This window comes from Culex quinquefasciatus, chromosome 3 (genome assembly GCF_015732765.1).
Source record: "Culex quinquefasciatus strain JHB chromosome 3, VPISU_Cqui_1.0_pri_paternal, whole genome shotgun sequence".
Taxonomy (NCBI): domain Eukaryota; kingdom Metazoa; phylum Arthropoda; class Insecta; order Diptera; family Culicidae; genus Culex; species Culex quinquefasciatus.
The window spans coordinates 187,064,108-187,088,307 of NC_051863.1; the positions used below are offsets into that span (position 1 = coordinate 187,064,108).

The following is a 24,200-nucleotide window of genomic DNA, read 5'->3' on the forward strand; positions in this document are numbered from 1 at the left end:
TTCTGAAAAATCACCTTTATTTTCTAGGGAGAGAGAGAGAGAGAGAGAATCGGAGAGCAGCACCGAAGAGGGCAAATTGTGTGCGAATGCCGTAGAATGACACACCAAATGCCGTAGGATGGTAGATTCAAGAAAATTGCCAAATGCGCGTTCACACACACATACACACACTCCCGTTTCATGGTACACGCTGATTGGGTTCGATGCGTCGAGTTTCCCTTCCACGGATGTTCGATTGATGTATCTAAATTCGTCACCTGAAAATGCCATCAGAGACTGCGACCAACTACAGATACACCCGGGGACGAGCAAAACCGCCAGCGGAGGCAACTTTTGGGCACTGGAGTAAAATCGCTTAACCTAGTAGACTGTGTGAAAATTGTTGTAGCCCTGTTGTATGGGTTAGTACAACGAATCTACTACGAGCTCGGGGGGGGGGGATGCACAGCCGAGTCAGTCAGGAAGCTTTCCCCAATTCGTTCGAAGATTTCGTTTACGCAGCCTTCGAGGAAATGCCCGTGTCCGGATGAACTTGTTTGGTTTTTGATACTGAACATGAAAATTGACATTTCGACAGTGATGGCTAAAACCTGGATCTCAAAGCAGGTTCCCCTGGGGCCCGGAGGGCCTTTTACAGAACCATAAGAGTTGTGGCAATATGGGTATCAAAATTTATGGTTTTTGATACTGAACATGAAAATTGATATTTCGACAGTAGTGGCCACAACCTGTACTGACTGGTGCCCTCGAAGCAGGTTCCCCGGGGGCCCGGAGGGACATTTACAGAACCATACGAGTTTTGGCAATATGGGTATCAAAATTCATGGTTTTTGATACTGAACATGATAATGGCCATTTCGACAGTAGTGGCCACAACCTGGAGTGGCCGGTGCCCTCAAAGCAGGTTCCCCTTGGGCCCGGGGTAACATACGAGTTGTGGCAATTTTTGCCGATAAATCTATGACGGCAGTTTTCATTTGACGAGCTCTTTAGACCTGTTCTGGCTGGAATCGAAGATGAAAGAAGAGCAAAATTGCTCAAAGCATTCATTAACTACATCGTCTTTGTTGACAAATGCGCAACAACTGCTATTGATGTAGCTGTCTTAGAGTTTGAGCTGAGCCTGATCTGAAAGTGTAACCACTGTCGCGCCCGGAGGTCCCGGGCCCCCCTGACCACAAGCTACAAGAAAAGTGGAACAGGGAACACCCTCCGGCTCCTCCGGGGTGCCTGGTACTGACACCCCAACGAAGGATCCACGGAGGCGCTCGGGAGACCCGGGGCCCCCCTAACCACAAGTCTTTGGAGGAGTGGAATAGGGACAACCCCCCGGGCTCCTGAGACCCCTGGAAGAGGACGCAAAAGGGGCAAACCCCCATCCCCTCGGACGAACTCAGGATTGAACCCCGGACGATTCAGCAAGTGACCAGGATCGACCAGTACAACACCATTATCAACGGAAACAGCAACCTAGAAGAGAAAAGTGTTTATTTTTGATTTTTTAGGATATCCAAATTAGGTTATCAAATTCTTTCTTATTTTTAAGTATACCAACAAATAAACTATATTTTATTGCAAAAAAAAAAAAATCTGTGAAACAAAATAATCTTATTCCAGATTTCACTAACAATCCAAAAACTCATTCAAATTGTTTGGTCCTATGTCTTTCGGTTATGTCTCTGACATACCATCTTGAACTTTTTTATTTCAAATCCTCAAACAGATGAACTTCCTATGTCCGACTTGATTTCCAGAAGATGTCACGATCCTTAGCTCATAGAATCTGTAGCGACGGTTGGGATGATCGAAGCGGGACCGGAAACACAGGGATATTACTCTCCATGGCCACAAGCACACAAAGTTGATTTGATGCTGGCCTACAGATGCTCTCGGCTGTCTTGAGGTGACACTTCAAAACCGACTTGTACTGCTACAAACGCCAAATGTCCGCCACAGGAATCACAAAGGGCCTTCCAGTAAAGTGATTTCTGTTCATCATAGATATTATGGCATAATTTTTTTTTTTTTCAAAAAATAACACACAAAATTAAAATTTGCATTTTTCTTTATAATACCTTACTAAAAATGCTGGGATTTTTCGGTAATTTCGGTAAAGTAGTTTACCGAACACAAAAAAAAGTTAAATACGAATTCCGAATATTGAGCAAAACATGTCTCATAGTTTTAATGCTAAAAACTATATTTTAGAAGAATTTGAGTATTTTATCTAATCAAGCTTGAATTTGATATTTAGAATTCTTAACCGAATTCGATAGTTGAAAATCGAAAACGAAACTATTGGCACTACGCCCCCCGGGGCATGGCCTTCCTCTAACGTGGGATTTCTGCTCCAGCGCCTCTGACGAGACAGGAGTTGAAAATCGGTAAAGTTTAAATCGGTAAATCACCTGTCAAAATGAACGAAATTATACCGAAAATCGGCAGTACAATGAACATAAATGAACATCATTACCTAATTTCGGTTTTCAGTCATTGATAAATCGGTAAAATTGACCGAATTCGGTAAAAAAAATCTAAGTTTAAAGAATGAAAAAACGCACTTTTTATTAAACGGTAGCGAGAGCAAGCCAGAGATGGAAAAAGCCCAAATAAAACCTTTTTCTTGATTTTCTTATAAATTTAAGGCTGGTACAAATTTTATTTAATGTTTTGTCACCCCCTTCAAATTTGGCCCTAAAATCAGGGGGCAAAAAATATTTTTTTCAATAACTTCAAAATGTCAATGGAAATTTAAGTGAAATCAGCTAAAATTGATTTAAAATGCATTTCCCTGCGTTTAAAGTCATTTTTAGCATGTTTGGGTTGATTTAAAAATCTTTTGAATTTTTTAAAATTTTCGATGTTTGTTTTCGTCAAATCTTACATTTTTTGAAAACTAATTATTGCAAAACAATTGAACTAGTGCAAAATGCATTTTAAAATACTTTTTGCATTCAAATGTTGACACTACGGCTAGTAGTTTCAATTTTTATATTTTCCCTCTCCTTTGTTCTACTGTTCGTAAAATCATTTCATGACCTCTTTTCTTGGGAGGTGCGTATTGGTCCTAGCCCCTAAATTACACTAAAGTGATGTTGAATTCTTAAATTCAATATGGCAACCAAAATGGCGGAGATGAAAAATTTAAAAAGGCATAGTGGAATTTAATAGGAAATCATTAAAATTTGACTAAAATTGATCTTTTAAGAAAGGAAAAAAATAAATAGGTAAAACAATGTGTGCATGGTTCGATTATCCGATAACTCATAGAAATTTACGGAAAATTGAACATTGGATAATCGAAACCTCAGATAATTGAAGGAGGTATAGGACTAGAACAAACAAACACAAAAACTTGCAAACAAACAAACCTCAGAACAAACTTTTTGACAGTTTGCCTGCTTTGTTTGTTTGTTTGTTTGCAGAAACGTCAGCCTGCATACATTTGGCTTTGTTTGCGAGTTTGCCACAAACATTTTTGCGAGTTTGGCAAACTGTCAAATATAAAAAAGTGCGAGTTTGTTTGCCATATTCTAATGCCTCCTTGAGAGTTCGGACTGTATCGGCAGATTTGTAGGAAACTTCTTAACAGATAATTTAAAGTTGATTTTTTTAAGGCTTTCTTTCGCATTCTACCGAATAACAACCAAGGTGACACTTTTTTTTCTCCGTACACTTCCATAAGAGATTCCATTATATAGAGTATAGACGATTTTTTTTTGGTTTGGTAAGCATTTCGAACCTTGACCCCGACCCAAATTCGACACCTATATTGTTGTTGTTCACGTGTGTTTCTTTGTGTAGGTGTGAATGTTTGTGTAACATGTATATAGTTTCATATAATACTTGACTTGTTTTGTGTGTTTGTGTTTGAATATAGCGAAATGTTATCAAATGTAGTGTGTTTGTTATTCGAGTTTGTTTTGTTTGTTATATTTTTGTTATATTCGATTTATAAAACTATGCATCTGGTGTGCCATCTGGTTTGGTATTTTGTATTTTAGTTTTTTTTATGAGAAAGGCGTGTTAGAGGTGAGTTTTGCATGTGTTTGAGTAGAGAAAATTTACTTTTCGGGAGGGTGATACAGATTGAGACATTGAGGAAAAAGTGAGGGGGGAAGAAACAGACGAACCCAATCGGTTTTGCAGAAGATTATTGGTTTTACATATTTATTAGAACGTCTCAGATGGTTGAAACAAACACAGACATTGGTTCTACTTGTAGATGTTTTGTTTTTTTTTTTTAAATTTAACACAATGTTAATTTGTTTTATTTAGTTTTTGGTATCATTTAAATGCCGTACCCATCTTTCGAGAAATGCCGTTACAAAATATATTCTTTGCTTTTAATTTTTTGCGATTTTTCGATAAATATTTTGTTTGCTAATAATTGTTTTAGTTGATCAGGTTCGCGAACGTTTTTGTTATACTCAAAATTTTGCACATATAATCAATGTATAATTACGTTTTTTTTTAATGAAATTGAACGACAAGTTTTAATGGAAACGACATCTTTAAATGGGGGTCCCACTACACCTACAAATGCTTGTTTTTGCTTGTCACACTATTGTTTGTTAGAGGGTCGTAGTTTTCGCTATTTTATTTGATGATTTCACTTTACACAAATAAGATGTCCGTTTAAATATCATTTTGTTGTCATTCGTAATAGAGAAAGTGTTCAACAAAGCGAGCACTAAAAAGAGACATTCGCCTTTTTCGAACAATTTGCTAGAGTTTGTGTGTTAGCTATAGATAGGCCAAACGAGTGGATGGAACAACATTGCGCGCGCGCGCGCGAAAATTTCGCGTTAAGTTTGAGAAAAGACGTGAACGAATACTTGTTGTACGAGAATGATCATCTGGCTTTTTTTTGTGAAATTTTTGGTTCAATTTTTCGTGTAATATCACACTGGGTTAATTGTGTTGTTTTTTCGGTCAACGACTTTTATGAGGAAAGTTAAAGATATAAAGAAATACCATCCCAGAGCACGGGCGCGAGCCAACTTTCCACGTTTGTGATGAAAGTGGTTTTTATTTCCGGTTTTAAGTTGTGCAAAATTAAACGCATTGGCAGTGAAATTACACACGCTTTAAAGGTGAATTTCGTTTACGATTTCGATGCTTTTGCGGTGATCGTAGTGGAAAGTCGACTCGTTAAAATTAAAAGTAACAAATAAAACTGTTGGAAATAAATTCCAAAGGATATTTAAATCTTTCAACTTAAAACTATAAAATAATAAAGAAATCTGTTCGTCGATATTCTTAAATATACAAAAATATACACAACAGAATATAACAGAAAGGAAAGGAAAAAAAAAACGAACTTACCAAACCAAGGCAAAACGATAAACAACGCGCTCCAACTCTGGAACGTTATGGCTGCCCTTTTCTTTTTCGCAAATCCACTCACCGCGGCGGGCCATCATAATTCAAGGGGAAAGAGGAGTGGGCGCGCACCCGGACACGTTCCGTGCACAACTTACGTCTACTATCGGTTGTTGCGGTTGTGACGAATGTGGACCGAGAAGCGCTCACAAAATCAACAGAAGGTCGTCGCCAACCTGTGTGCGGTTCTAACCAGCGTGAACCGACTGGAAAATTTAGAGTTTAAGCGCGATCCCGGACATTGCACATGGAATTGGAGAGAGGGGAAAAAGAAGAGGAAATTAAAAATCAACAAATTCGCAATGAGAATGAGGTGATGTGGGTTTGAAAAAGATCTTAAAATGTGTGTGTTTGAGAGTCTACAACTAGCAACTACGAAAATGTTCGAATCTACCTTCTCATCGCGCTTCAGCTTCAAAAAATGGCTTTGTTCTGTAGTGTTGTGGGGTTTTGTTGGCAGTTTCTGTAGTGTCGTTTGAAAGATGATGAACGGAAGGGAAGGAAGGAGCAAACTAAACGGCAGTGTGAATCGGGGGGAAACAACCACCACCACCTCAGACAATCACCTCCTCGGGATGTCATTCGACATACTCATCCGAAGGAACGTCGAAGATCGCCTGCCGAACGGAAATAGAAGGGAGGAAGGGGCTAGTAAACGGCATTTTTGCTTCATTTTCTACAGAAATACTTCTCTAGTTGGGATTGTGATTCGCCAATTTCGGCTCTATTCTAGTCTGATTCACTACCGACCAATTCTTCCTCTAATACTGAGATTCATCGAGTTTTGTCCATTTGCTAATACTAAAGTCTTCATCTAAACTCTACACCGATCGATTGAATGGAGTTTAATGAGTGTGTGTATGTGTGATGGATGTTCTCATGTGTGCGAGCGCAAGTTTAAATGTACTTGTGGTTTTGATTTACCCGTGAAATGTCCACGCCAGTGATCGACTTGACCAGGTCCGGGATCTTGTTGACGATCTGGAGCACCTCGCCGGTGAGCTTGACCGCGCCGACCTCGCCGGTGCCACTGGACACCATCGTGATCTTCTTGGCCTGGGACAGCGGGGCGGCCACCTCGGCGGCAACCTAGGGGAGAAAAGAACGGTGAAATGTAATGCACTGTAATTTACACAGGGTGGCCACTCAAATCTTATTTGGAGATTCCCAATATTTTGACACCTTCTATAATATCTGCATATTGATCCAAACTCGTATTTTCTTAAGACGACATTTACTCACGATAAAAGTTTATAAACAAGTTCGTAAAAATATTAACCCTTAGGTACAAATGTTTTAAAAAAAAGCTTTATAAAATGTTTCATTAGTGCTTAAAACAAACCTTTTAGCAATTCCGTCGTGAAACAACTTACTTTTCCTGTCATTTTTGAACGACGAAATAGCCTACTTTTCTGTACCAAAAATAACAGAATCGAATAGCAACACTTTTCAAAATAAATGCTGAAAAGTTCTACTTTTCAGCACTGAAATGGGTGCTGAAAAGTTGAACTTTTCAGCACTTGTTTCGAAAAGTAACACTTTTCAACTTTTTTTTTTATTTAAACGATTTATTGACAAAATACATGAAAATTCGACTTAAAATTTCACTCAATGGGTGTTTTTCGAAATTGCAAAAAATGTTGTATGGAACTCGTTGCAAAACTTGATTTTTTCAGCACTCGTCGTATTTATCCAACTCGGTGAACCTCGTTGGATAAATGTACGACTCGTGCTGAAAAAAATCCTCTTTTTGCAACTTGTTGCATAAACTACTATTTTACTGTTTTTTGCAATTTTAATTTTGAAAAATTCAAAGAGCTGAGGTCATTGCAAATTTTATTTAAAATTTTTGTCCACTTCTACTTTAAATATCTCTTAAAATTAAAAACAAAAAAAAAGTAAAGTCCCGCCATCTTAAATTTGAAATTCTAAATTTTAGAGTAGTTTAAAAAAAATTATGGGTCATACTTAAGCTCGACCATAAAAAATAAGACAACGGAAAAAATCGTTATTCGATTGTCCGAAGTGAAATTTTTGCGAGGCCTTCGCTTCGGATAATCGAGTCTGGACTGTACCAATCAATCAAATTAAAATCTGTTTATAAAAAGACATAAAAAACGGTATTTCGTGAAAAAATTTGTATTTCTTTAAAAAATAGCCGAATGCGTAAAGTGTAAGTGTAAAAGAATGCAACATTTCAAGTCGATTGATACCCATATTGCAAATTATGAAAATTTGAGTAGTTAAAAAAATGGTATTTTGTCAAAATTTGAGTATTTTTTGAAAAAATACGGTATTTTGTAAGAACTTTTGTGAAAAACATACAAAAATTCGCTGCGTTTAATACCTATATGCAAATTATGTAAATTTAAATACTTGAAAAAAACAACGGTATTTTGTGAAAAATTTAGTATTTCTTAAAAAAAATCTCAAATACAGTGCAAATTTGATTGATACCCATATTGCAAATTATGGAAATTTAAGTATTTAAAAAATACGATATTTAGATAAAACTTTAGTATTTTTTAAAAAAATACGGTATTTTGTGAAAATTGAAACATTCAATTTCAAAAATACTAGAACAGTAAAAAAATATACCAAATTTTGCTTCGTTTGATACCCATGCTGCAAATCATGAAAATTTGAGTACGTTATAAAAAAACAACGGTATTTTGTGAAAAATTTTGTATTTAAAAAGTACGGTATTTTGTGAAAACTAGAACATTCAATTCTGGTTTTTTTTTTTTGAAAAGGATAAATAAACCAAATTTCCAGTTTTTGCCTTTGGGTGTTTTTGAAACCGCCTTGAGTCAGGGGTATTGAAAAACACCCAAAAAGCAAAAACTGGAAATTTGGTTTATTGGTCCTTTTCAAAAAAAACTCCAGAATTTCAAAAATACTGGAACAGTAAATCTCGGATTAGTTTTCAAAAAGTCGTAAGAGCCATTGGTAAACAAAGTCATTTTTGCATGGGTATTCGACCTGCTTACGAAAAACCAATATCAAAAATGCTCGAAATTGTTCATCTACACGTCCTTCAAGCGCCCCATACTTGAAATAAATTAAATTTTGTTTCATTTTCGCGAAAAACGAAAACTATTGTCAGAGGTCACAGTGGCTCTTACGGCGTTTTGAAAACTCACCCGAGAAATGAAATATACACTCAAACACCGATGGTTTGACACCAACTGTTGCCAAACGGAGGGGTCACTTTTTAGTTTGACACCCCTTTCACACGGAGTTCACACACACTATCAAACGTTTGTTTTGATAGTGTGCGTGAGTAAAAAGTGACGGTTCGTCACTTTATAGTTAGACCTTGTCCAACCAACGGGGTACAAACTAAAAAAGTGTCAAACGAAAAAGTGACTAACCACCAGGGGTTGAGTGTACCAAATTTTGCTTCGTTTTATACCCATGTTGTAAATTATGAAAATTTGAGTACTTAAATAATACGGTATTTTGTGTTTTTTTATTTAGAATTTATGCTTTGAAACTTACCTTATTATCAAAAAATAATAATATCGTTCAAAAACAGTGAAAAAGCATTCAAAATTTATAGTTTGACACTCACATTGCGATTTATATTTTTTTAATATTTTCGAAAAAATGATTTTTTGAGATTTTTTTAGTATTTATATTTTGAACCTTACCATGTTATAAGAAAAAAAATCTAATAAAGAGTTTTTAAGATTTAGCATAATATGGCTGGATTAAATCAATTTTAGAAATATATTGAAAATAAGTTATCGCCCGTTATCGTAAAAATACAAAATAAAAAATCTACATAAAATGAGTATAGTTTATTTAAAAATTATACCAATTTTTGGCAAAGTCCAACACCATAAAATAATTTTAAAAAATATATTACCGCCTTATTAGTAAAAAAAATATTAAACTCCCAACCTTTTCGCACATTTTGTCAAATTTCAGACTTTTCCCGGCTTGAGTGGCCACCCTGTAATTCGCACCGAGAGCGTGCCCAACTTACCTTTGGCAACGTCTCCAGCAGCATGTCGACCATGGCCGCCTCACGGTACTCCCTCCAGGCCTCGGCCTTTTTGGCCATCTGCTCGGCTTCGGCCTTGGACTTGGCCGCGATGGCGAACGCTTCGGCTTCTCCGCGGATCTTGATCTGAAATAAACACAGGCAAATTACAATTTCATCTTTTAATTTTCAATCTCGTCATCCTCACCGCTTCCGCTTCGGCCTCCGCCTCCAGGATCACCCGGTTGCGGTTCGCCTCGGCCAGCTTCTCCAGCTTGAACTTTTCGGCCTCGGCCGGTCGCCGGATGGTGGCCTCCAGCTCACGCTCGCGACGGGCCATTTCCTGCTCCTGCACGGCGATTTCCTGCGTGCGCTCGACCACCTTGATCTGCATCTGTTCCTCCTTGATGCGCTGCTTGGTCTTGGCCGCCTGCAGCTCGTACGCCATCTCCGCTTCGGCCTTCTTCGTCTGCACCTCCACGTCGTAGACGGCCTTCTTCAGCTCAAAGTCACGCTGCGCCTTGGCGATCTCGGTGTCGTTCAGGAAGCGCGCCGCCATCCGTTGCTCCTCGGCGATGGCCTCCTTGATCGTGGCGTCGCAACGGGCCTCGGCTTCACCGATTCGGGCGTCACGCTTGACCTCCGCCGTACGGGCCATTCCCAGACTCTTGAGGTAACCCTGCGGAAGGAGCGGGGACAAGTCGGGACCAGAGAGAAGACAAAATCATTTCAGTCACGGCCAAGTTCAATCCGCCCAAGCACACCGGAAACGGAAATCAAACGAGGCAAAACAATTCTCGTTTTTTTTTTGTTTACGTGTGATCTCTAGTTCTTTCACACTCGTCACGCGTGAGCTGACCTGAGTTGATCGTATAAATCCAACAAAAATCAACAAGTGTGAGTGAGAGATTGTGTGCGCGTGATTGTCAATATTACCCAGAAATCTTACAAACTAAGTCTATTTAGAGCGGAAGTAAGCCTAAAAAGAAGCTACACAGATAAATACCACCCTAACTAAGAGTATACTCAGGAAATGAAAGAGAAATAGCACGTGTGAAAAAGTTTAGGTAAAACAAATCCAGCAAATAAGACTAGACAGAGAGAGAGAGCGCGCGAGAGCCCACAGAGAAGAGACACAACTGGATTTCACTTGCTGCGTGAGTGTTTTATGTGGTGTGTGTTGTGTTGTCTGTCTGTGTTGGTGTTTTTTACAGGAGTGACTAGCGCCGAAGCTGGCAAGATTTATTTACGCAGCTAGTAGCGACATCTATCGCGACAACAAACGTTTCATTTGGCATAGTGTTATGTTTTTCATAGGGACAAGACAGCAAGCGAAAGAGCAACTCTCATAGCAAGCGGGAGTAAATAACAGTACTCGTTCGGTAACTGGGCGTTGTTTAGCTGGACTGCTTTCTAACTGGGCGCTGTAGCCCAGTTAAAACTCAGAAAAACGTAACAAATCAATAAAAAACGAAGTGATCTGATCGATGGGTCAGTGGATGCAAATATACTTTTTTTTCATAAATATTTTGTCAAAGTACAAAAAAATCAAAATGTGCTCTACGAATATTTTTAAGAACATTTTTTAAATTTCTGTTCTAATAAAAAAAATAGTATAAAAGATCCCCTCAAAGCAGCACTCGCATGGCTGATAGCATGACCCAGATGCCGAACATGTACTGTATAGGAAAAGAGGGATAGAGAGAATCTTGAAGAATGAGAGTTTCTCCCTTGTTTACTGTTTTGCCCCGATTTTTTTCTGATTGAAATGCTTTTTCCATGAATTTTTACTTATTTTGTTGGAACTGTAAAAATATTTTTTAAATTGTTGGAACTTTTTGTTGCGGTGTTTGCATAAAATGTGCATGTGTGCTCTCTTTCACAGTGCATTTGTGTAACTCTGTCACGTGTTAGGTGGCGTGTGTTTGTGTGCAAGAAAACAACAACGAATGAATGATTCAGTGTGTACCTATGTGGTGTTGGTGTAGTTGGCATTTTTGTGTGTGGGTGTGTGTTCACATGTGTATGTATAGCTTACTGCGATTTAACACACACAGAGAAAGAAACAGAGGCGAAAGGTGAGATTGGTTTTTTTGTTTTGTTTTGCTTTGGTTCGGTGAAAAACAAGAGCGATTGTTTCTTTGTTGTTGTTTTTTTGTTTTGCTTGCCTTCCCTAAGGGGTTTTTAAATCATCAACATACCTTAGCACCCTTTTACATTGTTTTTCAAATTATTGTAATTGTAGCGGAAAAATATACGAAGAAAAAGAAAGAAAGAAAAATACACATTGGAGAAAAAACTATGTGTGTCTCTTTGGAAGAAGAAATGGAATGGAGTGGGTGTAGCATTTTTTTTACTTTTTGAAGATGGACTATTTTTTAAATGAATACTATTTGTCGAGAGGATGACTACGAGAGAAGACAGAAAGAGAGAGTTGATAGAGAGCCAGAATGAAACAAGTACAGAAAGAGTAAGAGACTAGAGATAAGATTTATGGGGAATTTGCGAACCAGTGTTTGCTTTGCTTTGTAGCAGTACTTTTGCACGACGGTAGAAAAACAAACTTAAGAATGCGTTTAGTTGAGGAATGTTGTGATGTGTGTTAGTTGAGCATTGCTTTATTCATGATTGACTAATATTACGAAGGAATGAATGACGAAATAAGTAAAGAGAGTGTTGTTGTTGAGCGATTACAAATATGTTCTGATAAGACAGCGAATGAAATTGTGTTTTTTTTGTACTGCTATCGTTGTAACAAGGTTTGGTTCTACTATCACTGGTGGTGATAAGGATATATTGTGGGGTGCGGGAGGGATAATTGATCAATAGAGAACTGAAAAGAAGATAGATAAAAATCGAGACGAAAAAAGTGCCAATTTAAGATTGTTGGACTAACTTCTACCAGCGACACCTCATACATCAGCTTGTACCGAATTATTGCACTTTGTTATTTTTAAAATTAACAATTGTAAGAATTTAAACAACTTTTGATAGCAATCCTAACGACTTATTTACCTCACTGGTAACATAAACTTAATACGATTTGTATTTTTAAAATTCATGGAATCTAGAATTCTAAGATCCGAAACATTTAATTTTTAGTTATTCTTAAATTCTTGAATTCTTAACTCTTAAAATTCTAAAATTGTACAATTCTAAAATTCTAAAATTCTAAAATTCTAAAATTCTAAAATTCTAAAATTCTAAAATTCTAAAATTCTAAAATTCTAAAATTCTAAAATTCTAAAATTCTAAAATTCTAAAATTCTAAAATTCTAAAATTCCAAAATTCCAAAATTCTAAAATTCAAAAATTCAAAAATTCTAAAATTCTAAAATTCTAAAATTCTAAAATTCTAAAATTCCAAAATTCCAAAATTCTAAAATTCAAAAATTCTAAAATTCTAAAATTCCAAAATTCTAAAATTCTAAGATTCTAAAATTCTAAAATTCTAAAATTCCAAAATTCCAAAATTCTAAAATTCTAAAATTCTAAAATTCTAAAATTCTAAAATTCCAAAATTCTAAAATTCTAAAATTCTAAAATTCTAAAATTCTAAAATTCTCAAATTCTAAAATTCTAAAATTCTAAAATTCTAAAATTCTAAAATTCTAAAATTCTAAAATTCTAAAATTCTAAAATTCTAAAATTCTAAAATTCTAAAATTCAAAGATTCAAAAATTCTAAAATTCTAAAATTCTAAAATTTCAAAATTCTAAAATTCTAAAATTCTAAAATTTTAAAATTCTAAAATTCTGAAATTTAGAATCTGTGATTTTTTTTAATGTTAAGATTTTTTAAATTTTAATTCTTTAATTTTTTTGTTTTTTTTTAATTTTTTAATCTTAAAATTTTTAGATTTTGAAAATTTTAATTTTTGAATTTTTTAATTTTAAAACCGTAAATCCAATTTCTTTTTTATCAAGCAAGGTCTAAAATTGTAGAATTACTCAATTCAATAAATAAAAAACAAAAAAATACAAATTTAAAAATTTTAAAATTTAGAATTGCAAAATTTGAAAAAAAAAAAAGATTTCAAGAGGAAAAATGTTGTTCTAATTTAAAAAACTAAAAAGTCAATTGACCGAACTATCAACTACTGATTTCGGTAGTGTGATATTGCTGTATCACTATTTTTTTTTTAATATCATTTAGTCATTTAGTCATGTTTTCATACTATTGAAAGTTCAAAATATTGTTTTACCTATTTCCAATAAAAAAAAACCCCATAAAAAATATTAGTTGAAACACATCATGCCCATCAAAAGCTTGTTATAATTGGTGTTAGTGTCAATACGTTGTTTAGTCAAAGAAATTTTAGAAAAATAATCTTGTTTACATATTCAACTTTATTGCCACGCAGATTGGACAAGGGACCATGAGATGCCGCTGGAACCTAACAAATGAAAACGTTCAAAAGTTGAAAAATAACCAAAACATAAATTTCGTTGGAAACTACAGACAAAGAGAGGTGAGAACGAGAGAACAATAGAAGAGAGAATAGAGGGAAAAAGAGATCTTGAGAGCGAAAACGGTTTGGACCGGGGAGTTTGAATGCCGTTCGCGCCGTATTTAGGCTTACCTCCTCGTCACGAATATCCTTCAGCGTGTACGACACCACGGTGATGCCCATGTTGACCAAGTCGGACGAGGCCACCTCGAACACCTGCTTGGAGAACTTCTTGCGATCCTTGTAGATCTCCTCCACCGTCATCGAGCCCATGATGGCGCGCTGGTGGCCCTCGAGCGTGACGAGCGCAATGTGCTGAATCTCCGACTCGGACTTGCCCAGGAACTGCTCGCACGCCGTCAGCAGCATGTCCTCGTTCTGGCCCTGGATCTTGACCTGGGCGATGCCGGTCACGGAAATCGGCACACCCTGGCTGGTGTACACGGTCGGACTTTCGACCTGCAGCGTCATCGTGTTCAGCGAGATTCTGTGTCGAAGGAGGGACAAATTGGGTTTTTTTTTTGCATAATTCAAACATCAACCGGCGCGCACATAATTGAGCAAACTTACCGTTGAACGCGCTGGATCGAGGGCCATACGAAGGCACGTCCTCCGGGAACTAGCAGTGGTTTCATGTGGCAGCATCCTGAACATGGGGAGGGCGGACGGGGGGAGAGATAATGCAATTTAATCAATTAGTTTGATTGACATGGTTAGCGCTGGGAGCGATAGGTTGAGGGTAGTTACTGGTCAACTGTTGCGTAAAGTTCGATTGTTCCGATTTCATAAAATCAAAACTACGGAAAATCAAATCTTGTCAAATTTGTTTGAAAAAAATCCCATCCAACAATCTGAAATAAATGTTTCAAAAACTCTTAATGTCAATTTGATGCGTGCCACTGCACAGCATCCCCCCTATGATGGTGACCCAAGTAAGAATTGATTGGCGCCACCGCATCCATCAATGATGAACATCATTGCTGCGAGAGCACGGATGAAGTGGGTATCCCCCACGGGGGTGGTGAGATTGGTGTTTATAAATAGACACATTCACGGAAAAGCAGGAAGAGAGTTGCTGCTGAAACTTTTAAATCGTGAATAATTTGTGCGACCTGGAAAAGTTTTGTTACTTTGTAACGCAGCAAAACGCAATTTTTTCTCACGAAAGTAAAAAATGAAAAATATTAAGGCAACAACAACAACCAAAAAAAAAGAATACACAGACAAAAATCGATAGCGCTGTGACACTTTTAGGACAACACGACGTTCGCAGCACGACGCGCCACAGGACGCTCGTCGTCGTCGTCGTCGGTCGTCGTGAATGTATCCTGTTTGTTTGCCTGCGAGCTGTGAGGAAGGAATATTAACAACGCCGACATGAGGCAAAGGGCTTTAATAGCAGCAAACACTGACTGCCGGGAGCCAAAAAACATCCCCCTAAGCCGATCGGGTTACACACCGCCCATCACCACCCGACACTTGCGGAAACATTAGAAATGCACTTTTTATGTTAATGGTTAATGCAGCATAAGTGGCATGTTGGAACCAGAAAATTAGTTAGTTGAATGTTCAACATCGATCTTATTTAGATTATTCTAAAATTATATTTTTTCCTATTTTTGATTTTCTTAGGGGACTATGTATAAACCATGTGGACACTTTTTTCGAAGTTTGGTTTATTAAACCTTTTCAAAAAAAAGTCCAGATTTCTTGACCCCTTTTCTTGGGAGGTGCGTATCGGTTTTTAAATAGTTTATGTAATACTGTAAAAAAACCATGCAAAGTTACAAAAAAAAAACACGACATTCTGAAATGTAAAATTTTGTTTAAGAGCGAGTCTACGAGCAAAGCATACCCATCTCGCATCGACCTCACCAAACTGCCTGAAATTTTCAGGGGTTGTTTGTACATATAAAACTAGCATCTGGCCAAAATATGAGCACTCTAGGTCTACGGGAAGTGGGGCAAATCGGGACACAAAGTTTGAAGGTTCAAAAACGTCAAAAATCGTAAAAAGGCTGTAACTTCTGCAAAATTCAATTTAATTTCAAAATTCAAAATGCATCAGAAAGGGCTTGAAAAATGCAACAAAATGCAGGGTAGAACATCTCAATTGGTTGAATCTAAAGAGAGTTATTGGCATTTTAGTGAAAAATAGCACAATTTTCAAACTCAAATAAAAAAGTGTTCCATCCAGATATCAACTCGGTTCGACCTGCAGCTTGTAGGGGACATCTGGGACTACCATCTGAGACTGAGAACGCTTTGGGTAAGGCAGTTTAACATATTAAATAGACACTTTTACTTTTAGTGAATTTTTTGGCTGTAAATTTTTGCTCGGGGGACCCCTTAGATCCCATTTTCTGATGATAATTTTATCATATTCGTGCTCCTGAGACAATTTCACATTAGAAACATGCATAAGAATGTTTGTATTCATCCATTTTAGCCCTTTAAAAAATGAAAGTTAAAAAAAATCTTCGATTCACATTTATTGAAATTCAAGTTCGTTTCCAAGGATACTAGATGACACCAGAAAAAAGCAGCATCTCATTTTTTTTAACTATCATTTTTAAAGGGTTAAAATTGATGAAAAAAAACGATACTTAATCCACCTTTCGGTGGTTGGTGCCTTCCTCACATTCATAAAGTCAATACATTCAGTAAAAATAGCCTTCCCTTAACATGTTTAACAAATCAATTTTATTACTGATTTCTTTTGATAGGGTTCGCAGACCTTCAATTTTTCTGGCTCATCGGCAACCTTTCCAACGAAAGTTCACATGGAAGATTCAGACAATATTTTTATCACAATATCTCAGATCCGGCCTCCAAAAAGTATATAAATAACACTTAAGTGCCAATAACTTTTTATAGGGTTGTCAGATCCTTGATGTTTTGAAAGGTCTTTCAATTATCTAACTAACGATGGGTCGCATGATGGACCCGGACATAATTTTTACTGAAATATCTGAGATCCGGCCTCCAAAAAGTGTATAAATAGCACTTAAGTGCTAATAACTTTTGATAGGGTTGTCAGATCTTCAATGTTTTGGGCTCATTGGAAAGGTCTTTTTAAAACCTTTCTGAAAATGTATAACATGGTAGGGTTTCTTGCAAAAACCACCCTTTTTACAATTTTCCGGACATACGCCAAAATCGTTTTTTAGCATAACTTTTGAAGTACTTAACTAAACTTGCTGATTTTAAATAGAGACCTATGGGACCCTAAGACGGATCGAATGAGACTAATACGGTCAAAATCCGTTCATCCAGTCCGGAGATAATCGAGTGACAATTTTTTTGTCCACCCAACTACACACATCCACACAGACATTTGCTCAGAACATGATTCTGAGTCGATAGGTATACGTGAAGGTGGGTCTACGAGGTCGAATTAAGAAGTTCATTTTTCGAGTGATTTTATAGCCTTTCCTCAGTAAGGTGAGGAAGGCAAAACATTTTTATGCATGTTTCTATTGTGAAATTGTCTCAGGAACACGAATATGATAAAATTATCATCAGAAAATGGGATCTAAGGGGCCCCCCGAGCAAAAATTTACAGCCAAAAAATTCACTAAAAGTAAAAGTATCTATTTGATGTGTTAAACTGCCTTACCCAAAGCGTTCTCAGTCTCAGATGGTAGTCCCAGATGTCCCCTACAAGCTGCAGGTCGAACCGAGTTGATATCTGGATGGAACACTTTTTTATTTGAGTTTGAAAATTGTGCTATTTTTTCACTAAAATGCCAATAACTCCCTTTAGATTCAACCAATTGAGATGCTCTACCCTGCATTTTGTTGCATTTTTCAAGCCCTTTCAGATGCATTTTGAATTTTGAAATTAAATAAAATTTTGCCCAAGTTACAGCCTTTTTACGATTTTTGACGTTTTTGAACCTTGAAACTTTGTGTCCCGATTTGCCCCACTTCCCGTAGACCTAGAGTGCTCATATTTTGGCCAGATGCTAGTTTTATAACAACCCCTGAAAATTTCAGGCAGATTGGTGAGGTCCAAACGACGTCCCATACAAAGGGGTATGCCCTGTTCGTGGACTCGCTCTTAAATGAAAAAAATACCCTCTTGGGTTATTGAAGATTCGATAGGAAACCCATGGCTCATTGGTTGTTTTGAAAAAGTAATCTAGAAATAAACGTTTCCCCTTACCCCTTAGGACAGAATTTCTAGCAAACCGAAGACGGGTCGGAGAAACTGCTGTGTGAGTGTGTGAAGTAATACAAAAATTAAAAAAAAATATGAAAACTCTAAACTTTAAAAAATAAAAAAAATATATCAGATATAAAATTATAAGAACATATCGAAATTCTTAATTCAAAAATAAAAACGTTGCTTAATCCACCTTTAGGTGGGTGGTGCCTTCCTTACATTCATAAAGTTAATACTCTAAAGAGGCTCAAAATAGAGTATAAATAAGACTTATTTTTATCAAAATGTCTGAGATCCGGCCTAAAAAAGTGTAAATCGGTTCAGCAAATCCGGAGATAATTGTGTGCATATTTTTCGGTGCACGGACTCACATCCAGACTCACGCACATACATTTGTTCAGAATTTGATTCTGAGTCGATAGGTATACGTGAAGGTGGGTCTACGAGGTCTAATAAAGAAGTTCATTTTTCGAGTGATTTTATAGCCTTTCCTCATTGAGATGAGGAAGGCAAAAAGACTCTACAAATTTGTAATTGAAAGCTTTTTTTAAATATTGTTAAGGCTGGTACAAATATTTTTAAAAGTTTTTGTCACCCCCTTCAAAATTGGCCCGAAAAATCAGGCGGCAAAAAAAATATTTTTACAATAAACTTCAAAATTTCAATGAAAATTCAAGTGCAACCAGCTGAAATCAAATTAAAATACATTCTTCTGCGTTTAAAATCATTTTTAGCATGTTTGGGTTTATTAAAAAATCTTAAATGTTTTTGAAAATTTTCGATGCAAAATCTTTTTTTTCGATACAATTTTTATTTTTGTCAGATCTTAGATTTTTTGAAAACTAATGATTGCAAAACAACTGAACTAGTGTAAAATGTATTTTAAAACACTTTTTTCATTTAAATGTGAAGACTATGGCTTGTTATTTAAATTTTTATATTTTTTTATTTTTTTGCCCCCCCCCCCTTGACCTCGGCCAGGGCCGAGGGACAAAAACTTTTTTAAATATATGCATCGGCCTAAGTTGAAAAAAAAAATCAATAAACTATTTTGCATTTTCCCCTTTTTTCCTCTCATTTTTCCCGTTATTCATTTAAAATATAATGAAGGTTGCAGTCGCAGTTTAAAAAAAAATACTTCAAATTGTATTGGATGAACGGATTACCCAATTTGGGTTATTTTTGAAAATGACAGTTTGTTTGTAAGAAATTTATTGTAGAAAAAAAAGAAAAAAAAACTGATCACTTTTGAGTTTTACTTAGCCTGCAGTTTTTTGCATTTAAGCGAGTTTTTAATAGAAAAGATGATTTTTTCAGCACGAGTCGTACATATCCAAGGAGGTTCACCGAGTTGGATAGATACGACGAGTCCAGAAAATTAGACTATTTCGTCGTTTAAGAATGACAGGAAAAGTAAATAGTTTCACGACGGAATTGCAAAAAAAAGTACTTTGAAATGCTGGAAAATGAAAAATCGTTTTTTTTTTATTTTAAATTTCTGGAAATGTAAAATATAAAATTCAGAAAAATCTAAAAATTTTAAACAAAATAATTTTTAGATTTTTCTAAATTTTATAAATTTAGATTTCCAGAAATTGAAAATAAAAAAAAAGATTTTCTGAATTTTTCATTTTCCAGCATTTAAAAGTACTTTTTTGCAATTCCGTCGTGAAAACATTTACTTTTCCAGTCATTTTTTTTTTTTCAAAATGTAATGCATGAAATAAAAATTGCAGTGGCCTGTTTTTGTTTTTATCTCTTTTACAGAAAAAAAACGTTGCTTAATCCACCTTTAGGTGGTTAGTGCCTTCCTCTCATTTATAGTGATTACAAAGCCTAAAGTGTCCACATGTTTATGGATCTCCCCTAGAGGTCCTAATAAAAATAAACGATGAGTGAAAAAACAGACTACCTACAGACTTTTTGTCAAGATTATACAGACACGGCCTTAGAGGAAAATGACATCCCTCTACACGGCTAAAATTGAAATTTCTTGAAAATTCTTACTCCGCCTAAAAGGTCTTCTCATATGCTTTCTAAAAATATATAACATGTGAGGGTTTCATGAAAAAACCACCCTTTTTACCATAATTTTAATTTAATATGAAACAGTTTTTCTAGCATAACTTTTTAAATACATGATAAAACTGCATGAATTTAAATAGCAACTTAGGGGACGTTAAGACGGATCGATTAAAACCAAAATCGGTTGAGCCTGTGACGAGATATTCCAGTGACATTGATTTGGTACACATGTCTACATACAGCCAAACATACAGACATTTGCTCAGCTGGTGATTCTGAATCGATATGTACAAATGAAGGTAGGTCTAGGAGGTCTAATTAAAAAGTTCATTTTCCGAGTGATTTTATAGCCTTTCCTCAGTAAGGTGAGGAAGGCAAAAATTTAAATAATATCCCAACTTCTTAAAAAAAAGAACACACGCACAAGCCGCTCATGTTTTATTTACATTCCTTCGTGGAAAAGCGGCACCTTCCTACTATCAACAACAAAAACAACAAACAGAGCGCGCAAGTCTCTCTCCGGCCCGAACACAACCTCAACACAGACACAAAACAGGTTTATGATGTCATCGAAGAAGAGTTCCCCCGTTTTAGAACCACCCTCCCTGGAGTAACTTTTGAAAAAGACGAATTTGAATATTATTGGTTAAAGTTATTGTTTGGTATAATAAAAGGAACAACATTGGGATTAATTATTTTTTACACAAATTGCCCCTTTTGAAACATTTGTCCACTTCTAGCCCTCTTTAAAAAATATGCACTCATCGCAGAGAAAAATTTTGCCGCAGCTTCCCCCTCCGCTTGGCAGGTCCGAAATTTTCAAAGCTCATTTTTACCTGAAACAACAAGCGCCTCGTTGGGACCACACGTTACGAAGCCCCACACCATGGTCGACGATCGATTGCACAAACTTTCCGCACCGGAAACGCACTGGAATGTCTCTTGCGACGCACTTTTTCACCACCCCCCAAAAACTGGACCACTTTTATTTTTCAGCCCGCGGACGAACGACGACACTCACGGCACGGTCCCGTCACTTTGAACGCTTAACGACGTCTGAATGACAAATTTATGTTGCGTTGGGCTTCGAGTGATTCTCCCGATTCTCCAGAGCGAGAGTGAGTGCCCAACGTGACAGGCAAATGAGTTACTTTTTGAAGGGCAGTGGTGCCAGATGACATTTCACAGACTGTGACCAAAACTGTTTGGGTGCACCTTATCAAAAATCATGATTTCTGCGTTCAATATTCCACTTTCCATACGATTTTTGGAGTTCATACCAGAGCTGAAAATGTCAGGGGTCCTGACGCGAAAATCGGCGACCCATAGAGCTTTATGACGTTTCGCGTACACACACTAGCGCACCATTTGAATTTGCTGTCCGGACAAAATTTAACCTCAATCTTTTTCGTGTACGTACACGCAATACATGCGCACGTAGATTACTCTATACACGATTTTTTGAGATCCATTCACTGAACCGCAAAACCGTGACATAAACAAACCCGACTCAGTCGTGAGTGCCCTAGCTCACTGAGCAGCTGCAATGCGAGGCAGTAGTCGACCAACGCTCATTCGACGTTGCACGCACACACATAAAGAAACAAGTTTTTACACAAAAAGTTCGTATTTATGCGTGGAAATGTAATTTTGAATATAAGTTATGGTTGTTTTAAGTGTTTTGCACAGTCTAGAACCATTCAATTGTTTAAAAATAGTCAAAATAGTGTTTAGAGAGGATTTTACGAGTCAGTCATACGACACGAATTGAGTGAGTGTAGCTCATTTTTTCACGTCTCTCATTCTCCAGCAGCCGACCGGCACGAGTCAGGCGGCAGTGGTTGAACGGACACAGTAGGCTTACAGTCAGATGCTAGCAGTGAACTGACATTTTGGTTTGCTTCATGTGTACGCTAGGTTGGAAACAATTTGCAGGCCTGGTTCATACAACCATAAAAATTGTTATATGGGTTGAACTGAAAAATTCGTATGAAAAGTGGGATATTGAACTCAGAAAAAAATTTAATCATGATTTTTGTTTATGTAAGGTATGCACTTCGGAAGGAACCGGTCAAGGAAAATTTCAAATGGGCAGCAGCGGTAGCGAAAGCAAGCCAGAGAGGGTGAAGAAAAGCCCCAAGAAAACGTTCCCTCTTTTTTGTTCTGCCGTTCATAAAGCTGTTTCTTGACCCCTTTTTTCCGATCTGCGTACTAGCCTTTAGGGTGTAACAAAGACTGTCACACTCGCTCATTTCAAAACACCAGGGGTCAAAACTGAACCTGCTCATAAACAAGGGGTTGGAAACTCTTAGAGCTATAATTATTATGTAAACCAGTATTTTCTACGGTTAGTATACTAACAAGTATACTGGAATATCGTTAGTATACTCAGTATTCTTAAGTAATATTAGAGTTTCCAGCCCCTTGCTCATAAATGATTTAAACGTGTTAAAACTGTAAAATTTGGATGAATTTCACTCAATAATCGTTGAATTCAGAGTGAAATTCACTCAAATCTGACAGTTGCCACTTTTAATCATTTCTGAGAAATCAAGATCATGGTAAGAAGCGAGGATAGAAAACAAGTAACTTAAAATCAACAGTATGATTAATAATCGAAGTTATTTATTAGAAAAAAACTTCATAATTAAAAGAATCCAACAAAATTAAAGATGACTTACTAAACCAACTTCAACTTATTTGGGATATATTTATGAGTAATATATTTATATCGAACGCGTTCAAATTCAACCATTATTGTTCACAGACTCGCACTTTTGCCGCCAGCGCTTTGACGGTTTCGTCGACCAAGTACGGGTGAGTTCTGGCCATTTTCCTCCATCCGGCCGATTCGGTCACCTTGCCCGCAATGCTTCCGCTGAAAAATTGCAAGACATGCTCTTCATTTCCGGGTCCTGGTGCGTGTCGGCAAGCACCAACGTTTTCGCACCCGTTTTCCAGCTGAGCTTTTGCAGGATGTGCTGCCGGCACCGATCTTTCAACGACGAAATGGCGTATTTATCGGCCGCCGCGTACAATTCGTGGGCCACCGCGTCCAAACCAGACAGCTGGTCCGTGTAGATGTAGTGCAGCAGTACCTTAAAAACCTCAGGTTTTATATCGCTGATGGAAACGGAATTCTCAATGTTTTCCTGCATTTGGTGCTCGAACATCGAAGCAAATACCGGGCTTCTTGCAGAAAGGATTCCTTTGTAGGCTAGGAATCGCTGGTTTCCGATGTGTATAGTGACATCGCCGAACTTCTGGCCATCGACTAGAGACTGTAAATCCGTGGACAAGCCGCCTTGCGTCAGATTCGGTTGATTTCCTTTGACAGCTCCTGGTGGAGACCCATTGACGAGTTCTACATGCACGGTTATTTCACACCGTATGTTCAGTTGATCAGCTGGTTTCACCCTCTCAAGCAATGTATTACGCTCGACAAAATACGGCCAGCCCCAACTTTATGCACCTTGACCTGATCAAAAGTGTAAACTGATAAGTTATCGTATCTTATAAACCTTTGAAAGGCAAAATTGTATTACCAAAGCATGCCTTAAACCATTTATGAACTATAGTAAGCCCTTTTGAATCTGTAGCATTGATTTCGAAATATGCTAACACTTTAGGTTCCGTTATCAACGGAGAAGTCATCTGCACATATAGGGAACAAGACGTGTCGTGATTCAACGATTGGGGAACATACTTCAAAGTCCATTGATACTGCTCATCTGGTCCAGGTGGAAATTTTGGCGAAAATTGTGCTCCCTCCACATTCGCCTCCCAAAGGCTGAAATTGTGCATGGTCCACGTAAAACCGAACTTGATGGTCTTCATCCCAGTGGAGTACACATCTTGACTGGTTCCCGTCATGGTCAAGAGTACTAGAAGTAATTTAAATTAATTAAGCAAGCTTAGTGTAACGTACAGCTTTCTACTGGATATTCCACGAATAGTGATAAACGGAACCTTCGGGTTGGTGTTTCCAAGTCGGATTCGGATGGTTCTCCAAACTTTGAAGCGGGAACTAAACACTCAAACTGGTAACGTAAACAAACGACAAATGCGCGCCAAAACTAAAATTGCTGTCAGCCCGTAGACGCCACTTGAACGGATGATACGCTTGAAGAATAATTTTTCACCATCTGTTATTGTGCCATCTGTGATGTCTATTTAATTTCAGT

The 24,200-nt window shown here is 37.2% G+C and overlaps 1 protein-coding gene and 1 long non-coding RNA gene across 3 annotated transcripts; both read right to left on the minus strand.

The window, feature by feature from the left end:
* Nucleotides 1–3,658: 3,658 nt before the first annotated feature.
* LOC6041054 (flotillin-1) lies at nt 3,659–21,090 on the minus strand. Of its 2 annotated transcripts, XM_038262127.1 has the most exons (8): nt 20,853–21,090; nt 14,394–14,469; nt 13,956–14,310; nt 11,575–11,583; nt 9,582–10,052; nt 9,377–9,520; nt 6,310–6,474; nt 3,659–5,591 (listed from the first exon to the last, which is right to left on the minus strand). In XM_038262127.1, exons 1-8 carry the CDS (start codon nt 20,902–20,904, stop codon nt 5,574–5,576), a joined length of 1,290 nt encoding a protein of 429 aa, XP_038118055.1. In that variant the 5' UTR covers nt 20,905–21,090; the 3' UTR covers nt 3,659–5,573. The 2 variants fall into 2 exon arrangements, with proteins under 2 accessions (XP_038118055.1, XP_038118056.1); XM_038262128.1 differs by lacking the exon at nt 11,575–11,583.
* A 2,314-nt stretch (nt 21,091–23,404) lies between these two features.
* On the minus strand, nt 23,405–24,113 carry LOC119769932. Its single transcript, XR_005278586.1, has 3 exons — nt 23,955–24,113; nt 23,562–23,900; nt 23,405–23,494 (listed from the first exon to the last, which is right to left on the minus strand). It is a non-coding gene; the product is annotated as an uncharacterized LOC119769932 (long non-coding RNA).
* Nucleotides 24,114–24,200: the final 87 nt, after the last annotated feature.